This window comes from Dasypus novemcinctus, chromosome 8, assembly GCF_030445035.2.
Source record: "Dasypus novemcinctus isolate mDasNov1 chromosome 8, mDasNov1.1.hap2, whole genome shotgun sequence".
Classification (NCBI taxonomy): domain Eukaryota; kingdom Metazoa; phylum Chordata; class Mammalia; order Cingulata; family Dasypodidae; genus Dasypus; species Dasypus novemcinctus.
In genome coordinates this window covers 97,166,326-97,184,395 of record NC_080680.1, presented here as the reverse complement: position 1 = coordinate 97,184,395, position 18,070 = coordinate 97,166,326, and the positions used below count along the sequence as shown (strand labels likewise).

Below are 18,070 nucleotides of genomic sequence, written 5' to 3'. Positions count from 1 at the left end.
CGCGTTCTGGGGCGGGGCTTGGCGTAGGCCCCGCCCATCGACTTGGTTGTCATAGTGAGGCTATCTACGCTGAGACTCCGGGATCCCAGCCGCTGGAAACTAGAAGCAGGCGCGATGGAGTATACCGGGAGCAAATACATCGGACAATATGTAGACGGGAGGTAAGGGCCTCGTTTGATTCAAAAGACACCTGTCTTTTTGCCTCTACAACGGACCTTGTACCAAGCACTTTCACAAGGTTTGTCCCTTTTAATCTGCAGGACAGCATTTTCAGGTAGGGTTTATTTATTTTCATTTTAAAGTTGAGGAAAATGAGGTGCAGAGGAGTGGAATACCTTGTTCAAGGACACGACTCTAATAAGTGACAGCTGAGATTCATTTATTCCACAGGAATGTGCGTACGTGTGCTCACACTACCTGCCAGTTTTAGATGTGGGGATAAGAATATAAAAAATAGTCAAGATCCTTGCTCTTGTAAAGTTTATAGCCCAGTTGAGGGTCTCTTGCCAGTAAATAATAAACAACTGAGAAGATAATTTCAAACAGTGGTAAATTCTATAAAAACAAAACATTGGGGCCAACGAACATAATATGTGTGACCGCTTCCCTCAAGGAGTTCACAATCTAGGTTATTATTAGAATTATATAATACAAATCACTGTAGTAGACTAATAGTAAAAGCTGTTCAATTCAGCAAATATTGAGTTTCTATTAATTACTAGACCCTGGGCTTGATTTTGGTACTCTGATTTCAAAAGACCCAACCCCTGCCCTCAAGACGTTCATAACAATAGAGTGGAGAAAATAGGCATAAAATAAATGACTGCAATTCCTTGTGATAAGTGTTATGGTAGAGAGAAGCAGAGGAAACACAGAGGTGGCCACTTTCCTGGCCAACCACTCTGGGTGAAGAAGGTGTGATCTCTATTTTATTCCTGGGGAAACTGAGGCTCAAGAAGGTAAAGTGTTTACCAAGCAAGTGCAGGTTGATGGGTCTATGAAGGACTCCCAGGTTGGGACTCGGGCGACAAAAAAGAGATGAAGGCCAAGATTTTGGTGGAATCATTGTGAAATTCCAGGGCTGATTTCAGAAGAAGGAGGTAGGGAAGAGATCAGTAATCAGATTACCTACCTACTAAAGGTAGGTAACAGATTACTAGTACATATGAAATGCCCACTTTAATCCTCCATAAACACTGCAAGGGAGATGCTATCATTTCCACTTTAGAGATAAGAAAACAGAAGTTTCAAGAGTTTGTCAATTACCCAACCAGTCAGGTAATTGACAGAGGGGCTTGGTGTGTACTCCCTCTCACAACTCTGAAAGGTATTCAGGCTGATCTTGCAAATAAGTAAACTAATGTTAAGAGAAATGGCTTGCTCACAGTTATGGATACACACTAGAAAGTAATGGAGCTAGAATTTGAACCCAGCTATGTGTCCAAACCATATTTTTTCTTTCTGCAAGGCCCTGCTGTAGCAAAGATAGGTAGAGTTTTGATAGATAGACATGGAGAACTGAGTATTTCAGAAACAAAAATTAGAGAACCTACACTTATTTTCAACAGGCTGTGTGTGTGTGTGTGTGTGTTTGAAAATCAGATAGGGACAAAGAGAGAAGCCTCATAGTCTTTGGCCTTTCATCTTCATTGTGTTTTCATTCAGTTAGTTTATTGTATCAGCTAATTCTGTGTCTTGGTCCCAAGGAATGTGTTTTTCTTGGCATTTTTCTATATCCCCATAACTGTGGTAGAGACTCCAGACCTCAGTGGGGTTTCCCAACTCCCCATAACTGGCAAGAAGTAGCAGTTGTTTTTCAATAATTTGGCCATATATTCAATGTTGATTTTTAACCTAGAGTCTAATTTGGAGCCCTTCAAATCTCAGCATGTGATGAGAGAGGCACTATAGTACAGGAAAAAGCCTTCAGCATGAGACAAGCCTAGGCTCAAGTCTGCCACTTACTAGTTGTATGTTTAATTAGCCATTTGTGCCTTAGTTTCCTCATCTCTAAAATGGGGGAGATAATGCATATCTGGCAGGGATATTAAAGAATAAGTAATATAGCATATATGGATGTGATGTGTATGTAGTAGCTATGCAATAGTTTTGTTTTCTTTTTATGTTGGGAGGGAGTATTTTCCTTTTAGACTTTAAATGAATAGAGTAGCTTCTTTATAGAGTATGATGTTGATATTTAATGTTTAGCTTAAAAATTCATGTAGACTCTCCTGCTTGCAGGAATGTAAAGTGGTACAGAACCCTTGGAAAACTTTAGTAGTTTCTTAAAAAATTAAAAAGTGATTCCATTCTTAGGTGTTTACCCCCAGAGAAATGGAATATATATATATATATATATATATATATATATATATATATATATAGTCACATGTATGAGTATTCATGGCAGTTTATTTGTAATAACCAAAAACTGGAAACAACTTAGATGTCTATCAACAGGTTAATGAATAAACTAATTGTGGTATATCAATTTGATGGCATTGTACTCAAAAATAAAAAAGAATGAATTATTGATACCTACAACAAGAGAAATCTCAAAAGAATAAGGTTGAGTGAAAGAAGCCAGGTGAAAAAGAATATACAGTCTATGATCCATATATATATGTGATATATATATAGATATTTGAGATATGGTCATCATATCCTCATAATGGATTAAAGTTTTCATTATGAAGTGACTTGTTGTTATTTTTAACTTGCTCTGATTTTGAAATAAAGGCTTTTTGCCTTACTGATGAAACCAAACTGGAAGGTAAGGAAAGAAGGAGGGAAACAGGAAGGGAGAGAATGGGAAAGGATTGGAAATGGGTAGATCAATTGACAGTCCCTTGCAGTTGTCCGGGTAAGAGCAGCAGGACCTTGGCCCAAGGCAGAGGCAGTGGTGCTAGAGAAAAGAGAAAAATGTAAGGGAGATTTGGGGGTTTCATTGCCAGGATTTGGCAACTGCTTGACTCCAGGTCCCAGGTGGGGATTGCTTTCAGCCTCAGCCCAATGTCCATCTCAAATAGTAGGTTTTGAACCTGGAGGATTCTGATGCCAGGCATGGAGTTAGAGAACTCAGGAGACACTGCTTTGAGGGAGGAAAGGACCAGTTCTGTTTTGGGCAAACTGGAGATATCTGTGAGAGATCTGAACAGTGGTATCCAGTTCTCAGAAAGAAAAGTGGTAGAATCTGATCTCAGGGAAGAGTTTGAAACTTGAAGATGGAGACTGCACTTAGAAATGATAGATAACATCTCAAGCTAAGTAGCAAAGGAGAGAAGAAGAAGAGAACTTCCCTTTCCCCATCTCTTGCAGTAGAGCAAAACCAAAATAGTTTTTGAGTTCTTATCATGTGCTGGGTGCTCTGCTGTAGTTTCACATCCATTATTTCCTTTGAAATAATGAGATATCAAAAACTGTGTGTGTGAATTACAGATGAGAACCTCCAGCTCAGAGGGGTGAAGGAGCTTGCCCAAGGTCACACAGGCACAGAGAGCTATAGCAGACCTAGACTCCAGGTTTGCAGGGCTCAGAGGCTGTGCCTTAACCATGGCACTCTCCTGCTTGGGGCTTGCGGCACAGCAGCACCTCTGTCATCCACTCAGCTTGCTGGCCCTTCTGTTACTTCATTTCCTTACCCAGTAGGTGCTTGCATAGCACTGGTAAATGAAAGCCGAGGGTACCACGCACTTGCTCTCAGGAAACTTGAGATCAAATAGGAGAGATGAGATATACCATTACAGTGTAAGGCAAAAGGTGCTAAGTGGCCCCAAAAGAGGTGCAAACAAAAGGTTAAAGAAATTCAGAGTTTAGAGGTGTAGTGGGCATCACCATCCCCAGGATCCTCAGGATGGAGGAATAAAATGTGGATTAGAGTGGACTTACTGGTATTCTACTATAGAATTATTGTGACTAGCAATGGAAGAAATTGTATCATTGATATGGAGACAGTGGCCGCAGGAGTTGCTGAAGGCAGGGAGAGGGAAAAAGAGGGGTGATATAGGGGCATTTTCAAGGCTTGGCCTTGTCCTGAATGATATTGCAGGGACATTTGCAGGACATTATGTGGCCTGCCATAACCCACTGAATGGACTGGGAGAGAGTGTAAACTACAATATAAACTATAATCCATGCAGTGTAGCAGTGCTCTAAAATGTACTCATCAAATGCAATGAATGTACCACACTAATGAAAGAAGTTGTCAATGTGGGAAGAGTTGGGGTGTGGGGAGTAGGGTATATGGGATCCTTTTATGTTTTTTATTATAACATTTTGTGTGATTTATGTATCTTTTTAAAAAAAGATAATTTTTTAAAATTAAAAATAATGTAATCTAATATACCATCATGAAGAATGAAGAGATGCAAATATATTTTTTAAAAAAAGAAATTCAGAGGTAGGTGAAGGGATTTCCAACTCTGGGGAAGAATGAAGGAATAAATGAATGAATGAATTCTCTCTATTTATCAAACCTTTTACTAGGAAAAGTATTTACATTATTGGGTTAATCTCAGACTTTCACCTCAGTCATTTCACACATGAAGAAAATGGTCTGGGCTGGGTGTCCCTGGGGCACTTGCCACATATTATGTAATTCCTTAATTCTATCTCCCACTGGACTATGAGCCCCTGAGGAGAGGGACAGTCTTAATCATTGTTGTATCCTTGTAGTAGCCAGCAGACCACCCATAACACAGCACTGGCACAGAGGAGGTGCTTGGTAAATATATGTTGGAAAAGAGGAAGGAAAACAGATAGGTTGGGAAAGTCTCCAGGATGATACAGGAAGACACAGAACCAGCTGCTAGGAACCTGGATGCTAGTCTCTACTTCCCAGTGTTCACTGTGTGGCTTTGGGCAGACGCCCTCCCTCTCTGGGCCTACAAATGGGGGTGTAAACTTTACTGTTTCTCCGTCAGTAGCCCCCCAGGGCTGCTGGGGGACAGCATGAACTCAAGGACAGCTTCTAGGTGAGGGAGGGGATGAGCAGACCAAACTCTGCACCCCAAACAGCGCTCTCATTGCTGAGTTTTTGAATGAAAAAAAAAAATATCCACTCTCCAGTGCCTGCCAGGGCTGAGCCTCCAGCTTCCACACAAGGCTCATTGATTCCCATTATCCTTTCAGGATGGAGGGCAAAGCCGAATACATCCTCCCTACCGAAACAAGATATGTTGGGGACATGAAGGACGGCATGTTTCATGGCCAAGGAACCCTGTACTTCCCCAGCGGGAGCCGATATGACGCCATTTGGGACAAGGGATTGGTCGTAAAGGTGATCAGTCGGGGTCTGCAGAACAGAAATCCTCGAGCAGGGAGAGCCTGCACTGCTGCTGTACCACCTCCCTGGTCCTCCCTGTCTGGTGCCCAATTCCTCCCCTTCCTCCTCCCCTCTTCATCTCCCAGGGCTCTGGAGCCCTCTCCCCCTAAACCGAGAAATGCCCCTCGAGAGACCAGGATGAATTTGAATCCTGGTTATGCCACTTACGGTGTAACCTTAAGCCAATGACTTCACCTTTCTCAGACTCGGTTTCCTCGTCTATAAATTGCGGACAGTAGTACTCAGCACCTCCCAGGATGGCTGTGAGAGTAAATGAGGCAAATTAGGTGAGCACTTTGCTCAGTACCTGGTTCATGGTCTGCATTTGATAACCATTAGCTCTTACTGCTGCTCCTCCCACCACTACAGCTATCGTTATAACCTGGGATTCTGGGCCATGAATAGAAATCTGGGGTCAGTGAAAGCTCTTGGTTTGTATACAAAGGTTTCTGTGTATCTGTGACCTTGTCTTTTTTCTAGAGAAATATCTGTAGCTTTCAGCAGTTTCACTAAGGGGTGTATGAAGGATGACTCATGACCTAAAAACTGGTTTAAAAATACTCCTTTTTTATAGCTTGAAGAATCTAAGCCCCAGGAAGGGGATGTGACTTACCCAAGGTCACACAGTGGATTAATAGTATTGCTGGAATTTCCACCCATTTCCTGATACCCAGGCCAGTGCAAGTTCTCCATCCTGAGACTTCCTTTCAGACTAGGGCAGTGAAAGCAGAATGTAGTGGGTTTAGACAAAGGATGGCTCTGGCCTTTCCAGCTAGGATAATAATGAAAGATTAATAATAATTCAGCATTTATTGAACGCTTACTATGTGCCAGGCACAGTGCTAAATAATTTGCACATACATCTCTTAAACTCTCAACCAACCAAATTAAATATGCCATCATCATCACCCTCATTTTACAAATAAGGAAACCAAGTCCCAGAGAGGGTAGGTTGCCTGCCCAAGGTCACACAGTAAGTTATCATATTTTGGGTACCATGCAGTTCCCTCTAATTGTCACAACCATAATAATTACAGTATTTACCACATCTTTTGTGCCACAATAAGAAAGCCACCTCTTCCCCTGACATCCTTCTTTCTTAGAGAAAAGGCTCCAGCTTCCTCAGACACGTGTGTGCTCCCTGTCTTCCAGGGTACATACACCTTTGCCGACGGGCTGCAGTACGACGGGGAGAACTGGCATTACTGCGACAGCTATGACCGGAGGTTTTACACTGAGATCTGCTTTGGCTTGAAGCCCGCAGGTACCCAGGCTCTTCCCTTTCCCTCACAACCACAACTGAGAGGGAAACCATAGACAGTTGTAATCAAATGACCCAAAAGAGAAGAGGAAGCGAGCTGGGGCAGCAGAACTCAGAAGAGCCAAGTTCTAGAGCCAGAAAGGCCAGTAATCAAACCTCAGCTCCACTTTCAAGCTGGGGGACTGTGGGCAAGGAACTCACCTCCCTGGGCCTCAGTTTCCTCACCTACAAAACAGGGACAATAGTACCCTCTACCTCACAAGGTCGTTGTAAATAAGGTACTTCCTTTAAAGCCCTTTGAACAGTGTCTTGCACACAGCCTAAGTATACAGTACCTGTCAGCTAGTATTTGCAGTGCCAACTATAACCCTAACATTGTATGAATATCAAAAAAAAAAAAGACAGAGGAGAAGGACCAGCCCTGAAGGGTCCTGGGCTCTGCATGTCAGGTGCTAGATGGAGTAGGTGTCAAGCCTCCAGTGACCCTGCCAGTTGACCTTAGGCCCATATCGTAGAGGAGAAACGTGCAGTCCGAGCATGTTTCCCAGTACAGAGCTCACACTCCAGCCCAACTCATCCTTTCTGAGGCCCTGTCTCATGCTATCTCCCTACAAAAGCCATCTTCCATCACGGAGGGTTATGTTTGGGCCTGGAGTCTGGTTGCAGAGAGTGGACAGCCTAAGACACTCATCTGTGTTTCTGAGATTTACGCGAGTTTATTGGAATCTCAGAAAGAGCGTAGTTCTTGGCACAGCAGAAACCATTATACCCAAAATGACAGGTGGGAAAGTGACTTTGTAAACTGTAAAAAAAATAAATAAATAAAATCTCAAATTGAGTTAGAGGGATAATATGTTATAGCTACAGAGCATGGAGCCAGAAAGTCTGGGTTTAAGTTCTGGCATTCCCTCTCAATAGCTAGATGATCCCAGGCAAGTTGGCCTCCATTAGGGCAGAAACCTCCAGAAAGCACCCAGGCACAAGAGTCAGACAGGCCTGAGTTCACACCCCAGCTGCAATACTTCCTAACTTTGTGACCTTGAAGGAGTTAGTTAACCAGGGGGGTCTTCTTCTCTCCCCTTGCTCCACTGACACTCTACTCTCCCACTTTCTTCCTATCCCTGGTATCCTTTGCGAGCTCCCCCTCCTCTGCCACCCAATTGTTAAGCTGGAGTTTGGGCTCTCCAGCTTCAGCCCTCTCCCAAACAAGTTGTCACATTTCTCAGGCTTCAATTACCATCAACTTCCAGCTGAAATCAGAATCCCTGGGCCTCAGATTCTTGCAGCCAGCCTCTGGTTGTCCCTCAACTTGTTTGCACTGAATTATCTTCACCACCCACACACTTCTCCCTCAGTGATAGCTACCTTGTCAAATGTCGCTCGCATCCACCTAGATAAACCTTATCCTCCTATCCTGCCTTCCTCTTGCCCCCATGTGCAATCAACCACCTGGTCCAAATACATTTGTAAATATATTCATTTATTTGTACACTCATCAATTATCTATTGTGTACCTCCATGTGCCCGGGAAGTGTTCTCTTCATCCTCTCTGCCATGGTCCTATTCCAGGCCTCCACCATCTCCCCCTAGATTACCTCATCTCCTGAGATCACACTTGACCCTTTCCAGTCCATTCCCAATTCTATTCATTGTTCTCTTTTAAAAATACTAATCTGGGAAGCGGACGTGGCCCAGTGGATAGGGCGTCTGTCTATCACATGGGAGGTCTGCGGTTTAAACCCCGGGCCTCCTTGACCCGTGTGGAGCTGGCCCACGTGCAGTACTGATGCGCGCAAGGAGTGCCCTGCCATGCAGGGGTGTCCCCGCATAGGGGAGCCCCATGCGCAAGGAGTGCGCCCCGTAAGGAGAGCTGCCCAGCGTGAAAGAAAGTGCAGCCTGCCCAGGAATGGTGCTGCACACATGGAGAGCTGACACAACAAGATGATGTAACAAAAAGAAACACAGATTCCCAGTGCCACTGACAACAGAAGCGGACAAAGAACATGCAGCAAATGGAAACAGAGAACAGACAATGGGGCCGGGGGGGGGGGGGGGTGCCGGGAGGGGGAGAGAGAGAAATAAATCTTTTTGAAAAATAAAAGTACTAATCTGATAGCCACCTCCTGCCCAACCCTTCAGGGCCTCCTCACTGCCCTCAAAATAAGGCTCCAGCTTCTTAAAATGACTTACATTCTTTGGTTCCCACTGATATCCCCAGCCTCATCCCCTGTGACCAGCCCTTCTCTGACATTCTCTCTCCTCTCTTGCCAAGCTTGCCTTCTCTCTGTTCCTCTGAGTGACTGTGCTCTTTCCTGCCATTCCCTCTGCCTGGAATGCTCTGGCCTTCTCAGTTTACCCAAATAACTCCTCATTCTTCAGCTGTCTGCTTAATGCCCCTATTTCTGGGGTGCCTTCCCCTCATTCCCACCCCAGGTGAGATCTCCCGGTGGCATATCACAGAGCACCCCAATGCTACTCCAGTCACTGATCATGAGTGTTTGCTGTCTCCCCCAAGCAGACGGTGAGCTCCGTGAGGGCAGAAGCCACCTCACCACCGCATCCCTCATGTCTAGAGCATCAGATGGCACATAGTGGGGGGCTCACTGAGGAGTTCTTGTCCAACAGGGTTACTGACGTTGACGTCAGTGGGGGTGGGGGTGGGGTGCGCTGAGGGGAGTTAAGACAGTCACATTGACAGACATTTCCTGAGCATCTGCTCTGTGTCAGATGATGGGTAGGCCCCAGGGATTCCAGAGATGAGAGGATAGTGGCTCTGCTTTTGAAAAGCTCCCAGTCTAGGTGCAACTTTCTCAACTTCGTAAATCACTCCTCCAGAGTAGTGATGCTGGAGCCTGGACTTTGGCATGGGTTCTTTACCCCAGGTGATACCCAAGAGCAGATACTAGGGCCTCAGACCCTCAGCTCTCACAGGGCAACTGGTTTTGCCAAAGCTGGGCCTCAGCTAGCTTGAGGCAGTCAGTGACCTTCCTGGCCCTTCCCCTTCTCCGCTACTGGCCTCCAGAAGGGCAGTTTGGTCCTGAGTAGCCACTTCCTTCCCAAGGCCCTCAGCATTTTACAGACCTCTCCAACAGGCGCCTCTTCCGTCTCCCAACACAGCTGTTAACACAGCTCTGTCCTGCCTGGAAGGCAGGGTGATGGCTGAGAGTGCCCATCACTCTGAACCTCTGTGAGTGGGCGTCGGCATGAGGCTTCAGTGAGAGGATGTCTGTAAGCGCTTGGCACAAGCAAGCGCTCCGTAATTGTCAGCCAGCTAGATCACTACTTATCATCATTAGCCAACATAAGAGCACCTGCCGTGTGCAGGACACTGAGCTGGGAACATGCTGCTTGCTCAGTTGGCATCCAGTGCTTACTCCTTATGTAACCGGAAATTACAAAAACGATAAATTAGAAGGAACATTAGACTATTTATCCCAACCTTCTACCCCCTATTCAGGCCACCGCATTCCAAGATACACAGCACACAAGGTGGCATGACCTAAAAGGTGCACTGACTTCTCTTTTGCTCCTGGGGATTTAAACGCACGCGATCCTGGGGCCACAGCAAGGCCCTCTCCTCCTCCGATGTTGGCAGCTTAACATAGAGGTTAAGCTGGGCGGGGCTGCTAGGCTGGAATTCTGGCTCTGCTGCTTCCCAGCTGAATGACCCTGAGCAAGTCACTTCACCTCTCTGAGCCTTAGTTTTATTATCTATAAAATGGGGACACAGGGTTTCTGGAGGATTGAATGCAGTCGAAGATGGAAAAACTGGTAACACTGATATAAAGATAGTAGTCACTAGATGTTCTGAGGGGAGGGGAAGGGAGGAATAGGTGGAACATAGGGCATTTTTGAGACTTTGGAATTGTTTTGCATGATATTGCAATGACGGATACCTTTTGCCAAAATTTATAAAACTGTATGGTGCAAAGTGTAAACCATAAAGTAAACTATAGACCATGGTTAGTAGCATGCCTCAATATTTGTTCATCAATTGTAACAAATGTATCATGCTAATGAAAGATGTTATTTGCGGTCACCCTCGGGCTGAAGTGTGGTTTGCTGGCCTGGCGAGGGGAGCGGCCGCGGTAGGCCTAATTCCACTGCCCCCATAAAAGGGTGGTTGGTCGGGCCCACCGCCACCCCTGAAGGAAGCTCGGCATGGGCGCAGAGTGCCCTCGGGTCGCCCCTTCTCGGCAGCCATGCTTCCGCGGCCGCCCCTCCTCCCAGATGGCGCCACCCGATGCCTTGTGGGGTGGCACCCTTCTTCTTCCTTCTCCCTGCGCAGGCGCAGGGCGGAAAATTCCAGTCTGCCCTTTTCCCCTCCCCCGACAGCAGCAACAGCCAGGCGTGGGCGGAAAAATCCAGTCTGCCCTTTTCCCTCCCCCCCCCCCACAGCAGCAACAGCCAGGCGTGGGCGGGAAACTCAAGTCTGCCCTCCACCCCAGCAACAGCAGCCACCAATCCCTAAACCCTGCCCCTTCCCCCAGCAACAGCGACAGCCAATCCCTAACCACCACCCCTCCCCCGTCCAGTACCGCCCACTGACCTTTCGCCGGCAACCAATCAGAACAGGGCGTGGCTTCAACCAATCAGCCTTCCCCAGCCCCTATAAAACTGTTGCCTCTCCCTCAGTAAAGTGGACTTGCGTGTTTACCTTGTCTCCGTGGTAGTTCTTCTGCCGTGCGCCCTCCAGTCCTGAGAGCCCCCGACAAGGGCCTGGCCTCCCTTGTCCCCAGTTCGTCGCCTGCTTCTCCGGGCGACCCCTTCGTCGCCGGCTTTGCCGGGCGACCCCGTCAGCTGAACCGCGCAACCCCTTGTGAGACCGATCCCTCGTCTGCTGCCGGACCGACCCCTCGTCCCAAGTGGGACCGACCCCTCGTCCCAAGTGGGACCGACCCCTCGTCCAGAGCTGGACCAACCCCTCGTCCGCAGCCAGACCCCACCTCTACCGACCGAGCAAGCCGCCGCAGTTATTAGTAGTGGAAATGTGAGGGGAGGTTGGGGTATATGGGAATCTCCATATTTTCAATATAATGCTTCTGTAATATAAAACTTGTTTTAAAATTTTGCAAAAAAAGAAAGAAATGCAGTAGTGGGAGGCAAACCCAATGCTTGGCACAAAATAAGCACTCAATAAATGGCAACTGCTACTATAATTTGGGTGACGTTCAAGGTTCTCCATTACCGTGCCCTTGCCCACCTGTCCGGTTTCTTTCCTACTGCTCTCTCTCATATGTGCTGGGATCCACAAGGTGTCCTGAGTGAGACAAGAAGGTTCATGCCTCTGGCCTTTATCTATGCCTTGAAAACCATTCCTCTCCTGGACCTGCCCTCCTGTCCACCTGGCCAATTCTGACTCACCCTCAGGGTCTCTTTGACTCCAGAACTCGTGCACTTTACATGGTATTCCTAGAAATGGAGGATAGGGTCAAAGGAAGATGGGGGGGGGGGCGGGGTAGGTCTCTTAGTTCCCATGACCCTGCTCACAGGGCTATTTTCAGAAGGCTCCTGCTGCTTTTGTTTGATGCCCTAAACAGGGAGTTTGTTCCAACAGTGAGGTCAAAGATTCATATGATCATATGATCAGCCACCTAAAAGTAGGCTTTGTTGGGGGATTGGGTTTAGATTTGGCCTTCAGGATGAATTAATTGTCCATTATACCCTATCAAGGTATCTCTCAACTCACCAATATGGACCCACCTAGAAAAATCCCTGATGGCTGTTATGATTGTGGAGACGGGTTCTATGATCCGGTCACGAGGATAATCAAGGACTACAGGAATCGCTTCCTAAGAAATGCAGGTATGTCTGTTCCGACACCCTGCAGCACATGCATGTTTTACTTTCTCTTTGTGTACACATAGGCTTGGGCTGTGTATGCACAGCTTAAAAGTGAGAAAGACACTTTTGCTGATGAAAGATAAAAATTGATAACCTGAATGTTTTACTACTTGGACTTCTCATAGTTGGCGAGTCTGAACTTAATCACAGTGAGGCCAAGGGCATTAGTGGTCTATGACAGCACATAAGTATAGCACAGAGAACATTAATTAAAATATATATTTTTGCTTGCATTCCTTCAAAAATTATTTAATGAACACCTGCTGTGTGCCAGATATCATACTTGGTGCTGGGGATAAGGAAGGGCAGGGAAACGGGCTTTGGCCCAGTGGTTAGGGCGTCCGTCTACCATATGGGAGGTCCGCAGTTCAAACCCTGGGCCTCCTTGACCCATGTGGAGCTGGCCATGCGCAGTGCTGATGCGCGCAAGGAGTGCCGTGCCACGCAAGGGTGTCCCCCGTGTGGGGGAGCCCCACGCACAAGGAGTGCGCCCCGTAAGGAGAGCCGCCCAGCGTGAAAAGAAAGTGCAGCCTGCCCAGGAATGGCACCGCCCGCACTTCCCGTGCCGCTGACGACAACAGAAGCGGACAAAGAAACAAGACGCAGCAAATAGACACCAAGAACAGACAACCAGGGGGGGGGGGTAGTTAAAATAAATAAATAAATCTTTAAAAAAAAAAAAAAAAAAGGAAGGGCAAAGCCAGAACTTCTTTCCTCATGGTGCTTATATTCTGAAGGTAGCAGACAAGTACTGTAAACAGCTGATCACACCATGGAATAAGTACCATCACGGAACAGGCATTGCCCAGGTGGAAGGTGACACTAGAGGCCCCAGAGAGATGAAAATGATGCTGTGGGAACACAAAAGAGGGATACCTAACCGAGAATTGGAAAGTTGGGGATGGTTTCAAAGAGGAAATGACATCCAAGTTGAGACCTAAAAAATACATGGGAGTTGATCACAAGACTTGGGGAGAGAGTTTCCCAGCCAGAAGAAACAGCATGTACAAAGAAGAATACCTTGGAGGACCCAGAACCTGTTTGGTGAGTGAACCCAATGCTGATTAGACTGAGAAGGACTGATTTACAGTGACCAAACTGACCAGAGACCACTGTATAAATAAGAACATGAACATTTTTCTTTAGCCCACTGATTCCTAATCTTTCTCCTTTCTGGAGTCACAGTTGGGAACTCTATGGACCCTCTCTAAGAAAAATGCCCATACACAATTTTGCATATTATCTTAAGAGGTTGTTGATAGTCCCTTTAAAGACCCAAATTTTAAAACTCTGCTCTGTAATGAGAAAGAAACTGCCAGGCAGACCAGAATGCCTGTCCTGGCTGATGAGCACATTCTCTCCCTATAGGAAAGTGTACTTGGCAAGTCATTAATGATCAGACAGTTGCCTTGTAGGGCTGGCTAGAATCACAGTAAAGGGAATTGGTCAGCTGAACTTGTGACTGATATCCTGGAGCTGAGATGCCCCCAACCCACTGGGCACGGCTGGAGGAACATGGCAAATACTCACATTCCAGTTGCCCTGGCTTAGATCTCTCTGATGTCTTCCTCTTTTCCTTTAACACAGTATTCTACTGTGCCGAACACTAATTCTGCTGGATGTTAAGAGGTTTACCATGAGTTTTTTGGTCAAATAAGCCAGGAGATATGGAGTTAAGCAATGCTAAACAGATGTATTTACTTTAGGGCTTTACAGAGCCTTTAATGTGCTAATATGCCTTGGACTCTCCCTTCATAGCACTAATTTCAACTGTAATCACTCATTTGTGTATTTATTCAATTAATATCTGTCTATTCCACTAGGTGCTAAGATCGATGAGAACAGGGACCCTGTCTTGTCTCTGCTTATATTAGCCAATGTCTAGTCAAAAAAACAGAAACCATATTAGGTATTTTAGCAGAGAAGATTTAATACTAGGAAATTGGTTAAATGGGTATTAGAGAACTCAAAAAGCAAAAAGAGGAGACTGCAGTAACACTAACTATAGGAAGTAGCTACCACCTTCAAAACGGAAGAACGAAAATCAGAGTTTGGGTTATTAGAGCCTTGAAGGTCTATGGAGGGACCCAAAGGAGCTGCATCCCAGACCTCTGAGGACAAGACACTGCCCAGAGGAGCCTCTGAAAAAAAGGCCCAATGAAGCTGAAGAGCGTGGAAAAAACTGGCAGCTGGAAGTGAAATGCCATTGCTGAGAGTACAGTGAAATGAACAACAAGAAAAATGGAAAGGAGTGTGTCCCCCTCCTTCCCTGTGCCTTATAGCACCTCTCTATGAGCCAACCAGCAGAGGAGAAATGCAGTTCACATAGTCTCAGTCCCAGCAACACGATACAGAGTACAGGAAGGTAGGTTTGGAGCTGAGAGTCAGTAGCTTTATCACTGGCACTGTCCACTCCTTTAGCACCCATACCTACTCTTCTACATGTATTAAAAATTCCATACAATAAAGATAACAAACTTATGCTTTTGTCTAATAAGCTGCAACTTTCCTTCATATTAATACAAAGATACTCTCACTTCTCCCCAGAAAGGGGAGAGATGAAGTCCCAATAGACATTATATTCATCTTTGAGTGACATTATTCCATAATAATCCTACCTGAATATTCTATAAGCTGCAAACCACTGCCATTACTCCTTCTTTAAAATAATAAGGGAGGCAGCGGACTTGGCCCAGTGGTTAGGGTGTCCGTCTACCACATGGGAGGTCTGCGGTTCAAACCCCGGGCCTCCTTGACCCGTGTGGAGCTGGCCCATGCGCAGTGCTGATGTGCACAAGGAGTGCCTTGCCACGCCGGGGTGTCCCCCACGTAGGGGAGCCCCACGCGCAAGGAGTGCGCCCTGTAAGGAGAGCCACCCAGCGTGAAAGAAAGTGCAGTCTGCCCAGGAATGGCGCTGCACACACGGAGAGCTGACACAACAAGATGACACAACAAAAAGAAACACAGATTCCCGTGCTGCTCACAACAACAGAAGCAGACAAAGAAGATGCAGTAAATAGACACAGAGAGCAGAGAATGGGGGGGGGGGCGATAAATAAATAAATAAATCTTTAAAAAAAAGTAAGGGAGAAAATAGGAAAGAAAAGAATTAGATAATATAAACAAATGTGTGTAGATAGATAGATGGTGGAGGGGAGCCCTGGAGGATGAGGGGGCACTGAGGAGTAGAAACTGAGCACCTTGCTGGGACGGAGGGGCTCAGTCAGGAAAAGGTCACAGAAGTAGTGGGTCTTAAAGAATAAGGAAGGATTCCATGAACAAGAATGGTAGGGAAGGGCATTCCAGGCAGAAAGAAGAGCATGGACAAAGAAGAAGTATGAGAAAGCATGGTAAGCTTGGAGAACCAGACATTGTGGTTCCCAGAATCCTGTGGGAAGAAGCCATGCTTGATGATCAATTTAAAAATGTATCATGGGAAGGTAAGGCCATTTGTAAGAAATCTGGAGAAGGACAGACACTGCAGATTGTTTGGTCCACATATATTTATTGAGTACTTGATATGGGTCTGGCTCTGTGTCACAAGAATCTTCTAGCAGTGACATCTAGCAGTATCACAGAATCTTCTATCAAGGAGGAGAAGAAACAGATAGTAAAAGGGATCATCACAACACAGAGTTGCTTCGAGAACCTGGTAGGAATACCTAACCCTGGGAATCAGAGACTCAGGGAATGTCTCCTGAAAAAAGCAAGGTCTAATCTGAAACCTAAGTAAGAGCATATAATGTAGTGGGGTTGAGAAGAATTTAGAAAGGAAATTACATGTGCAAAGGGTTGGAGGGGAGAAAACTATGCACATTTAAGGGGCTATGAGTAATTTGGAAGCAGGAGGGAGAGAAGAGCAAGAGAGGAAGCCCAGCAGGTGGACAGGATGAGGGCAGTAGGGGAAGATAATGGGACTCTTTTCATAAGGCAAGGGAAAGTTTTAAGCAGGTGGGGTAGTAACTAATTTGTCCTTTAGAAAGATTCCTCTGGTTGCATATAGGAAAGTGCCAGAGAGGGTAAGATTAGACAGGAGAGCCTCCTGGAAAAATGGTGGAAGAGGGGCATCTGAAGCACCACAAACCCCAGGATGGTGGGACTAGGAGACCTGGGTTCTGAACCCCAGCCCCAGCTCTCAGACTGCCTGCTGGTTGACCCTAGGCCAGTACCTTCCCTCTCTGGACTCCTTTCTCTTCACCTGTAAAAAGAGAGTTTGGGGCTAGATAATTTCTAGGGTCCTTGCAACCTAAAAGCCTATGATGGAAGAGAAACATAGCCAAAGGTATTTTGGTTCTGATATTATAGGACAGATGAAGTCCTGAATGTCCTGAAAACCACTGAAAGGGAGTCTCTGATTGTGGCTACCTAGTCATTACCCCTGACTCACCTCCCCCTGGGAGGGACTGGTTTGGGCTTCTGTCCAGCTTCTGCTATCCCCAGTGCCCTTTCTCCCCTGCATTCCAATCTGCCCACATGAACAGTGCTTCCTGAAGGCATGGAGCTCCTGGATGGGTGGGCCCAGGTGGGTGGGTCAGAGCCAGGGGCTCTCATTTTGTAGGAGGTCATGGGCTGGGGAAAATTGCCCTTGGTTCACCTCCCTGCTCTCTGAACTGCCTGGATTCCTTGCCTGTCTCCTGCAAGCTTATTTTCCCCAGCCTTCGGAGAAGCTTGTTTTAGGCCTGACCAGAAACCTCTGAATTGCTAAACTGCAAATAAGCTTGACAAATCTGGGTCTGCTAGAGCTGGGTTTCAGAGAATTCCTTAATTTGGGATCATGGGGTCTGCCTTACAGAAGGCTGACAGAATTTAAATTCATCCATCCACTCATCAAGAATTCTTTGAGCACCCTGCAATGTGCCAGGCTCTGGGGATGAGGGCAGTCAATGCATTCTCTTAAACCGAGGCTTTCGAACCTTTAGACCAAGGTCTTCAGTAAGCAGTGTTTTACATCATGACCCAGTACAAACATACAGACACACAGACACACAGGCAGATACACACACATGTGTATGTGTGTATTTTTTCTAATGCGATGTACATATTTTCTATTCTATTATTCAGTTTATTCCTTTTTGGATGCGTGTTGCTGTGCACTAACTTGATTTCACAACCTTCTCATGAGTAGGGACTCAGCGGTTGGAAGACCACAGTTCCAGGCAGCCCACCCTGACTTTCCATCTCTCTCACACTCCTTCCACTGCTCTGTCTGGCTCAGGTGCCCTCTACTGTGCCACCATGTTCCTCCCCAACAGCACTTAGCCCATGTCAGGGGAAGCATCCAGTATATACTTGCCTCTGCATTAGACTGGGAGCTTTTGGGGGCAGGAACTGCATGACTGTCTGATTCATCATTTGTCCCCAATACCTTGCACAGGTCCTTACAAGGTGAAGCTTATGATATCTTTCTGAAAGAAATGCAGGCAAGCAGGCAGAGCCCCTGCCTGAAAGTTCCTCATAGTTTTGTTAATAATATTTATACAAAAATTCAATACTTGGCTCATAATAGACGTTATTATTTCAAATAATAAAAACAATAATTATACTTCTATGCACCTCAAATTTTCAGAGCACCTTAACACCCATCAGAGGTCTCAAACCAGTGGCTCTCATGCCACATCTGGTCTGCAAGGGTGTTTGTTTGA

The 18,070-nt window shown here is 46.1% G+C and overlaps 1 protein-coding gene across 2 annotated transcripts in view; it reads left to right on the top strand.

Annotated features, from left to right (window-relative positions):
• Positions 1 to 32: 32 nt before the first annotated feature.
• Positions 33 to 18,070, top strand: part of MORN5 (MORN repeat containing 5) — a 36,695-nt gene continuing 18,657 nt past the window's right edge. The window contains exons 1-4 of one of the 2 annotated variants that reach the window (XM_012523450.4): positions 33 to 161; positions 5,131 to 5,278; positions 6,476 to 6,587; positions 12,258 to 12,389. In XM_012523450.4, coding sequence (XP_012378904.2) covers positions 115 to 161; positions 5,131 to 5,278; positions 6,476 to 6,587; positions 12,258 to 12,389 — 439 coding nt within the window. In that variant the 5' untranslated portion in view covers positions 33 to 114. The remainder of the gene's footprint in view (positions 162 to 5,130; positions 5,279 to 6,475; positions 6,588 to 12,257; positions 12,390 to 18,070) is intronic. The other variant, XM_023587518.2, reaches the window with a different exon arrangement.